We start from the raw sequence: 9,631 nt of genomic DNA, 5'->3' as shown, positions 1-9,631 counted from the left end.
TTTACCACGTGCCAAACTGACTGATGATTAGAATCACAGGCCACCTTTTAAAAATCACACATTTCTTTTCCCCATATTACAAATCTTTGTCTTTTGGGAGACCACTTTCTTCCTTTTTTAAAATTTAAATTTTAAATTTTAAAGTACAGTTGACTTACAATGTTGGGCCAGTCTCTGCTGTACAGCAAAGTGACTCAGTTTCACACATATACACATTCTTTAAAATTCTTTTCCATTACAATTTATTCCATGAGTTTGGATATAGTTCCCTGTGCTATGCAGTGGGACCTTGTAGTTTATCCATTCTAAATATAATAGTTTGCCTCTACCAACCCCACATTCCCAGTCCATCCCTCCTTCTTCTCCTCCCCCATGCCAACCACAAGTCTGATCTCCATGAGAATCTGTTTCTATTTTGCAGATAGGTTCATTTGTGCCATATTTTAGATTCTGATTGCTAATTCTACTTCTAGTGGGTTCCAGTGTTACTATAGAAATCACATATTTGAATTTTCCCAGCAAGTAAAAATAACAGATCAGATCCAAAGTACTCATTCTACAGGAAAAGTAGAACAACCAGGTGGTATGGGAAAGCCTCTCACAACAGAAGCTTTAAACTGTAAAAAGTGTGTGTGTGTGCATGGGGTGGGGGGCGGGGAGTCCTCCCACCAAAAAAAAAAGTGAAAGTGTTAGTATCACAGTTGTATCTGACCCTTTGCAACCCCATGGACTGTAGCCCACCAGACTCCACTGTCCATGGAGTTCTCCAGACAAGAATACAGAAGTGGATAGGCATTCTCTTCTCCAGGGGGATCTTCACCACCCAGGGATTGAAGTTGTGCCTCCCACACTGCAGGCAGATTCTTTAAGGTCTGAGCCACCAGGGAAGCCCATTCATCCAACAGAACTGTCTGCTAAAAACCCTAGTCCAAAAGCAGTAACTTTTGCATATTTTCTGTAAAATGGATGGCCTTAAAACTCTTGTTCCCTGGTGTAGCTTTTCAGAAGGAGTTTCCTTATCAAGAATGTATTTAGATTCTCTAACTTCCATCTTCTCCATATCACAGTAACACATGAAGTGTCTTTCCTAATTTAAACAGCTGTTCCTTTCAACTGAAGGGTCACAGATTCAGGGCTCTTCCATCTCCAACCTTTGTGCCCCATAGCTTTAGAGGTCCTCTGAGCCCTGCGCCACCAGGCTCTGGATATTCAAAAGTCGCCACTTCCTTCCTCCCGTGTCCTGCCCTCAGCAATGACACCGTGGGAACGCTGAAGACAAATAACGTTTATAACCTTCCTTGGTGTTCTCCAAGGCAGCTTTAAACTTTTCTATTCCTGTCTGGTTCTTTAGATTCTGCAATAAACGCTTCACACAACCATTCACAAGTCCTGATCTCCAGGACCCTTCTTTCTCCCTCACCATTCATGTGATAATGCCTTGAGAATACTTCACCTCACCTTTTGTCTCCGCAAGTTCATCTGCTTCCTTCTTGAGCTTCAGAGGTAAGCCAGGCCCAGAGAGATGTGGCCAGCGGACATGCCGGGACTGGCTGAGCCACCCGCCCCTTCTGGAGTGTCCCTTCTCCCATCTGCCACCTGAACTCTCTTTCCTTAAATAAAGATATGTCCCCTCAGGTCCCTTCTCACTGTGAAAGACGATGGACTAGCTACGCCGCGGGCCCTTTGTCTGAGGTTCCCATACCTCACATCCTTAGCCACAAAGCGGCGGTCCTCACAGGTAAGGGGTGCTGGTCGGCAACGGACAGGGTAGCCTAGGTTTTAGCGTCCAGTAAAGGGATGGGTTATGGCCAAGGTCCTTCCAGGAGCCAAAATTCTACAATTCTACGACCAAACTTGTAGGTCCTATCTCTGAGGTGAGAGGACCAACTCCGGGGCGACTCCCGAACTCCGAGCCCGCGCTGGCAGTTAGAACGGCCCCCTCCAGCCCCTGCGCAGCGTATCCCCGCCGAGGAGGCCCGGCCAGCGCCCGCCCGCCGCCGCGCCATGCCCTTCTACATCCTCACCCGCAGTCGCGGGCCGTCTCTCACCTGGCACGCTGGCATCCCCCGCCCTGCGCCGCCCTGGAGACCATGGGCCCGGACGGGTCTCGGCAGCCGCTGGTGCTGCGTGAGGGAGGCTTGCAGGGACGCTCGGGCCCCGGAATCTAGCGCGCCGCCACCGGGAACGCGCCGCCTGGTTTCTAAGGAACCGGGGTCTCTGGAAAAGCAGGGGCGGGACGGCGGGAAGTCTGCGCATGCTCCATGTCTGGGGAGGACCAGCGCTGGGAGGGGCCGTTTCCAGGAGCTACGCATGCTCACTGGCTCCGGGCGGAGGTAAAGCCGTCTGGCGGGAAGCCCTGGTCATTCGTTTCCGGCGGTGGAGGCGACGGTTTCCCACTCTAGGCTCTTTTCCGGTCGGTCGCCTGGCTGGAAGAGCAAGGAGATTCTGAGTACTGTGGTGGGCCTTGGTTGTCTCGGAATGAAGGAAAGTCGGCTGCTGGATGACTATCTTTGCAGAACAATATTTCTCACGAACTAGCCGGACTTCCCGGCTTTCTGACTCCTAAAGACTCGCTTTTCGTGCGTATATGGGCTCCTCTTCTTCTGGGTGTTCTTTGGTTGTGCTTACATGTCAGTGTTTTTCAAGACTGCGGCCTCAGTCCCCCTTGATCTCTTTACTGGAACCGGTTTCCCACCCCCCAATAAATACGACTTTGTAACGAGACTACCCTTTGTTTCACCAGACTGTCCACTAGAGCAGCGAAAATAACCTATAAACCTTAGTATAAAACAAGCTGTGCTGGAAATGTGTCTGGAGGGAAATGAATTTACTGTGGCTTTACTTATGGAACCAGGACATTTGTGCTTAATCTAATACTCCACTCTTCCTTCTACACTAGCTTTTCCCTTTGCTCAGTCGTTCAGTGGTGTCTGACTCTTTGCAACCCCATGGACTGTAGCCCACCAGGCTCCTCTGTCCAAGGAATTCTTCAAGCAAGAGTACTGGAGCAGTTTGCCATTTCCTACTCTAGGGGAATCTTCCCGACCCAGGGATCCAAACTGCAGTCTCTCGCATCCCCTGCATTAGCAGGCGGGTTCTTTACCACTCTGCCACCTGGGAAACCCTCATACTACACTTGATCTTAGCCAAAAGGCCGGGAAGCGAGAAGCTTTTCCCTGAGAGTCCTGTAAAATGGCCTTGAGTGAAACATTCTGTAGTAATGCAAGTTTGGAAAATGCTGGATTAAGCTACACATCTTAAGACAGAATTTTTAAAGCTTTTAATTAGCAGGTGATGTTTACTCTGAGCATCCATGACAGTTTTTGCTGTTTACTAGGGCACAGAATCCTTTTCCAGTTCCAGGAAACATGTCCCTCTGAGATACGGGTTTATATGCTCTGCAGCAAACCTCCTCACCCCTGTGACTTAGACACCACCGACCGGTTCCCTGTATTATCTTGCATGCAACTGCCTTGTCTCTTGGTAATCTCCCTCACATTGGGTCACTCATCCTGTGGTGCTGCTACTACTACTAAGTCATGTCAGTCGTGTTCGACTCTGTGTGACCCCATAGATGGCAGCCCACCAGGCTCCCCCATCCCTGGGATTCTCCAGGCAAGAATACTAGAGTTGGTTGCCATTTCCTGTGGTGCTAACATCCGCTAAATATTTCTCAAACCTGACTTGTTCTTGACCTTGGGTTTTCTTTGCTTCTAGTCTTACCTCCAAGTTAACAGAAGCATCTATTTTATCCCTCCTCTGCATAAAATCCTGGTGCCTTGCGGGCAGAGCAGGCAACTTGAGGCAGGAGCAGGACTGTCACACCAGGGGGCATCCTCATGGAGGCAGGGCAGTCATATATGTTCTTTCTCTGATTACCAAACCCTGCTCTATGCATGCTATAATCCTCTGTTACTATGGGGTAGCAGAATTAACAATGTTAATGGGGAAACTGAAGCTGAGAAAGGTTAATTTCACAGGGTCACCCAAACTGATTTTTCAGCATGAGTTTTTCCCTTGGACTGAAAGGAAGCTAATTTTGATACCCCTCAGAGTTCTTTCTGTCCAGTGTGTCAAGTGAGCATATTTGGAATGTATTAACATCTTATTTGGGGACTTCCCTGGTGGTCTAATGGTTAAGAATCCTCCTTGCAATGCAGCGGACTCAGGTTCAATCACTAAGATCCCACATGCCATGGGGCAGTGAAGCCCATGTTCTTTTGGAGCCCGTGTACCACAACTAGACAGACAGTTGCCACAGCAAAGATCTTGAGTGCCGCAGCTTAAGACCTGGGGCAGCCAAATAAGTAAACAAATATCTTATTTTGAGGAGAGAGGTCTTATGGCCCACCTTTTTGAATTTGCTACTTTTTGTTTCGGATGAAGGCCGTTTCGCAGGAGAGAATCAAAAGCTTGAGTACCTATGTTCTTTGGGGTCTTGCAAAAGTCTTGAGAGTCCTTGAGGAGACACCAAGGCCCTGGACACTCCCAACAAATGAACTGGGAAGGGGCCAAGCTTTCCAGGACACCTGTGTTACATTAGGGATGGTTCAATCCCATTAAGACTCACAACAGAGACCAGACACTATGACTGCTCATGGATGTATATTTTAATAAAAATAATTCTGTCAAAATACAACAGGAGTTTTTTCATCTCTCAAGTACAATTTAATAGGATGTTTTGTGTTAGAATTCTCTCTAAACCCTCCCACACCCACAAGTTTCATGCTAATGCCAAGTATCAACTTGCGAGGACAAAGGCAGAACCAGTGTGCACAATGTGGAGGATGTCTGAGTCGGCTGTAGTTACTAATGGAGGAGAACCCTATGCAAAGAGGCGGCGCCTGAGGCAGCCAGAGTCCACGATCTGGCCACAGGTCTGGGTGCACGGGACTTGCGGTCAAGTAGGGCTCTGCTGCCCAGCTGCCACACGGTGTGCATACCTGAGTTGTGAGCAACCAAATGAACTTTCAGCTCTGACAGATCTCTGCCTCATCTTTGTGCTTGCTTATGGGCTAGGAAGTTGCTGGGAGGCTGGGAAGCCCCCTTCTCCATCTCTTGGTGTCCCTGTTCTGCCAGCCCACATCCAGCTACAGACCCAGGTGGGTGAGGAACAGGGGTTCTGGCTATCATTGCATATCCGCCAGTTTCTGCTCTGGAAAAGAGCAACCATGTGGTGGAACAAGAGGAAAAGGTAAGAGGGAAAGGCTGCTCCCCAAGAGTTGAATGACCCAACAGAGCCAGGTCTTCCTCCTGCCTTCTTGGCTGAAGTCCAGCTCTTCACCAGGACTCCTCCCAGGTGCCTTCCCCACTCTCGGCTCCTAGAAGTAGGCTGGTAGGACTGGGTGTGCAGCAGGGGCTCCGCTGGTTGGCAGGCAGGCCTGGACTATCAGCAAGACAGTGGGCTCAAGCAGCTTGATTTTGGTCCTCTCCACGGCTTGCGGGGCAAAGGCTAATGTCCCGAAGGTGAGCTGTCCAACTGGGACACAGTGCCCCTCTGGAGAGGAACAGAGTAAACAACTTGGACTCAGCTGAAACAGTGAGATAAGGCACAGAAAATGGGGAGGTGGCCGTGGGCACTGAGTGTGAGCCAGGCGGACACCCAACCCCGAGCAGCACACAGCTGTCCTGAGCCCTCCGGGGCCCTCAGCCGCTCCACAACCCAAGCCCAGGCACCCATCCCCACCCCTGACACACCCCTGAAGGTACCAGCTGCTCAGACATTGCTGGAGGCCTCACCAGCCTAATCCCTCGCCTGCCATTCAGCTTTAGGCCTAAACAGTGTCCAAGCCACAGGGATGAGCTTAGTCCCAGTTCTGCCCCCGTACGTTGAGTCACTTAATCTCCTGGGCCTGTTTCCTTATCTATGAGAGGAGAGGACTGGTGGAGTAGATGGTCTCTGAACTTCATTCCAATTGCAAAAGCCTCTGGTTTTAATTCCCAGTCCTGAGTGCTTCCGACCATTTTAACAGCCTGATTTTTCCAACCCCTTGGTTTGGGAGCTGGGCATTCCCAGGTTTGCAGAGGATGAATTTCCTTCACAGACAGGACACCACCTTCCTGATGGTTTGTGGTCTCTGGGCTGCCAGCCAGGGCCCCAGTGGGGACCAAGAAAAAGCAGCAACCTTCAGGATTGTGTCCCAGGACAGAATTCTGAGGGAGCACAGGGCCAAAGGCCCTGACCCCATCAGCATTTAGTCCAACTCAATTATTTCTCTTGTTCAGCTGTAGGCCCAGCAAGTCCCAGTGGGCACCTCAGGCCATTCCAACCATTCCAGTATGCACTGATGGAGAGCCCAGATCCAGGCAGGGACTAGAAGCTTGACTTCCGACCTTGCCCCTTAGCAGGGGCTGTCTGTGCATTCCCTCCCATTGTGAAGCAGATGGGGAAATCCTGGCCTTCCTCCTGCTCCTCTGGGAGGGCACCTCCCTTTCCTTCCCTTGGGCGGTCAGTCCTCTCCACAGATAGCCTGCTCAAGTCCTGGCCGCCATCTTAGCCCTTCCTCTCCTGATTCCCTGATGGCAGTACTAAGACGGTTTCTGACCCACTAGCTGTGAGGATCCGTCAGACATGGACAGTGGAACGTCTGTCAAGCCCATGAGGTCCCTTCCTCTGGCCAGCAAACACTCATAACAGTCTTTCCTAAGAATGACTGGGGCCAAACTGCACGGAGCTGCCTGGCACAGCTACAGTGAGGCTTGGCCTGGGGGGTCAAAGGTTCCATCCACTCTGGCGACTGGCAGTCCACAAATCTGCCTCCACACGGTCCTGGCTTCTCAACAGCAAGTGTCGATTCCATCCAAGCTGTGCAGAGACGGTGAAGACCCAGGCAGGGAGAAGGCAGCCCCTGTGCCCAGGGGCCTCTGTCCTGGTAGGAGACTCCCTCCCTGCAGCTTGACACACAGCAGCTCTCAGGTTGAAGGCAGGTAGTTCCCAGGCAATCAATTTAGAGGAAATGAAGTATTTGGCCATCTTAACAACAAGGAAAGGCGGGATGTTGAAAAGGGAAGAGAGAGTCAAGGCAGGCAGTGAGAGGCAGGGTAGGATGGGGGACAGCGTGCTGGCCGAGGACCCTCTCCTCCCTCGCTCTGCTGTTAGCCCTGGGCCAAGTCATCTCTTCTGTGGCCCCTTGGCCCTGCAGTTCTCTGCTCAGTTCAACTCTCAGAGGCCTAGGCATCCACACCTCTCGGATGCTGCAAACCAGCTTAGCCTATCCTGCCCACTATGAGGCTCCCAAAGCCTACTGGGCTTCCCTAGGCTGCAGCTGGGCCTGTGGTTCAACAAAGGGGAAGCCTGAAATAAAGAAATCCCTTGACTGAGGTGACAGAGATGATTCTTTTTTGATGAGTTGGACTCAAATAAAAACATGGTGTCTGGACAGCCTCACCCAAGAGGTGCTGGACCACTAACACTACGATAAATACTGTGTCTTTTTTTAATATATATATTTATATATATAATCTCATTTTTTTTTACTTACGAAAATAATAAGCTATCACCAACGTGGATAGGCTTCAGCACTAAATTAGCAGAAACCAGCTCAGCACAAACTCTCCAGAGATAAATACTGGTGGCTCAGTCAGGAGGAGGGAAAAAAAAAAGATTAAAAAACCCCAACCTCTCCTCAAAACAACCCCCTTCTTTTCAAAATAGAAGGCGCTACATGAAGAGTAACCAACCAATACTGTGTCATAGGCCGCTGCACGTGAAGGGGGGAGAGAGAGAGAGACTGAAGGTGGGAGAAAAAGAAAGGAAAGAAGGAAGGGAGGAAAGGAACAGAAGAGGCCAGGCAGGAGGAGTGGGCTCTGCCCGTGGCTTCTGGGTCCCTGCACCAGGTGCCGATGGAGGGCAGGGCTGCTCCAGCCCTGGGGCTGAGGGAGGACCAGGCGGGGCCAGCCAGTGTGGTCAGCTAGTGCAAGTAGTCGTCGACTCTGGCAAAAGAGCAAGATCCCAGGCCCGCTCGGGCCATGAGCCGTAGACATTCAGATGCTTGGCCCAGGGCAAGCATCAGCGGGGGCTGTTTTGGCAGGTTCTGAGACTCTGTGGAGAAGAGACAAGACCTGGTCACTGCCCTAATCAGGGCTGAGCCCAGGTCCAAGTTCCTTTGGGAGCAGAAGGCTGTGGGGAGTGGACAGAATCTCTCGGAAGAGAGAGTTCATATGCCTCCATGTGTGTCCAAACCACCAGACTATGGCCCTGTCAAGAGCTTGTGAACCTTAGTTTTCATTGGAGCAATGAGCTGGCCTGGGCCCAGGTCATAGTCTAGGGCCCATTGTGATCTAGCTGGCCAACTCAGTTGGGCAGAGGGAGGTCAGGGTTCTGTCATGGGAGCCCAAGAGTCCCGTGGGCCACCAGACAGCCTCTAGGCAGAGTTCGCTGCCCTGATTTGGACAAACAGGAAGGGGTGACTGGGCCACCCCAGGCACTCCTGGGACAGCTTATTTTCATTAGAACCACTTACCTAAAATGGCGCTGTTGAGGGCGGCACACACAGGCTCCCTCTGGATGGGGTCAAGCTGCTGGCCAACTGGGCAGCTCCAGGGGTCTGAGTAGGCAAGCAGGCTAAAGGCATCCTAAGGAACAGGGCACTTCTGAGAAGACTGTGGTATGCACCAACACCCCCCATGGCTCCAGGGGGATACGGGGCCCTGCGTGGTGTCAGGGAGGCACAAAATACCCCGATGTCCCATTTCCCACTGAGGTCTTATCTAGAGCTCACTCTCTCCTATTGCTGCTGCCCCCAGTGCCCTCCCAGAGTCACCACACCCCCGTACTACCAAACAGGGGCCCATTCTGTATGAAGGCCTGGCTTGCTCCATACCTGCAGCATCTCCGTGTGGGCCAAATTCTTGCCGTACTCCCGCCCCAGCTGCTCACTCAGTGCCTGCAACTCGCGGCCAAACAGGATAATTCTTTCCGTGGCCGCCTGATTGCCCCCGCAGAGCTGCCGCCGCGGATGCCCATCATCTGCACCCAGAGCCCAGCAGGGGGCACATTGGGAGGGCACAAAGAAACAAGGGAGAACTAGGGTGGGGACCCCAAAGAGAACATGGCAAGAAGGACCTAGGTTGGGGATGGGGGTGGGAGTGCACTACTGGTGGAGGCAAGCGAGGGCTAAGAGTCGCAGGGGGGCCACCCTGAGCTGAGCTGTTCAAAATCTACCCAGCATAGGGTCTAGGGGTCAGGCAGGACTTGGAAGCTTTCCCTCTCCCACCCTATGCAAGATGCAAGGGGCTCATAAGGGTACCTGCTTTCACCAACCCCCTCCAGCCACTAATGCGGGAACCTAGCCTGGGCAGCAGGCCGAGGTCTTCCCATCGCAAACACCCATTTGTGATGGCTACAGAGGCAGTGGATCAGCCTGCCCAGGCCCACCCCTACCCCCACCGAGGGGAGAGGGCACGGGGACTGAGCACGGTCACCTGTGGAACAGCGGGCGGGCGAGGGCACGGCCTTACCCATGCTGGACTCATCCGTCTGCAGGTCCTCATGCTTGTAGGCACCATTGACGATGCGTGTGGACATGCTCTCCAGAACACCGTTGGGGTAATGCTCCGCCTCCATCTCCATCTCACTGTCACTGTGGAGGAGGGTGGAGATGGGAGCTGGCTAAGGGAATGTGGTTGGAGC

At 52.0% G+C, this 9,631-nt stretch overlaps 1 protein-coding gene across 1 annotated transcript in view; it reads right to left on the bottom strand.

The window, feature by feature from the left end:
* Positions 1-4,590: 4,590 nt before the first annotated feature.
* Positions 4,591-9,631, bottom strand: part of RANBP10 (RAN binding protein 10) — a 58,421-nt gene continuing 53,380 nt past the window's right edge. Inside the window, exons 11-14 of the mRNA XM_010851020.1 lie at positions 9,460-9,581; positions 8,823-8,968; positions 8,463-8,574; positions 4,591-8,041 (exon numbers count right to left, since the gene is read on the bottom strand). Of these exons, the coding sequence (XP_010849322.1) occupies positions 7,911-8,041; positions 8,463-8,574; positions 8,823-8,968; positions 9,460-9,581 (511 nt within the window). The 3' untranslated portion in view covers positions 4,591-7,910. The remainder of the gene's footprint in view (positions 8,042-8,462; positions 8,575-8,822; positions 8,969-9,459; positions 9,582-9,631) is intronic.

The sequence above is a fragment of the Bison bison genome, unplaced genomic scaffold, assembly GCF_000754665.1.
Source record: "Bison bison bison isolate TAMUID 2011002044 unplaced genomic scaffold, Bison_UMD1.0 scf7180017864297, whole genome shotgun sequence".
Taxonomy (NCBI): domain Eukaryota; kingdom Metazoa; phylum Chordata; class Mammalia; order Artiodactyla; family Bovidae; genus Bison; species Bison bison.
This window is presented reverse-complemented; position numbering and strand designations above follow the sequence as displayed.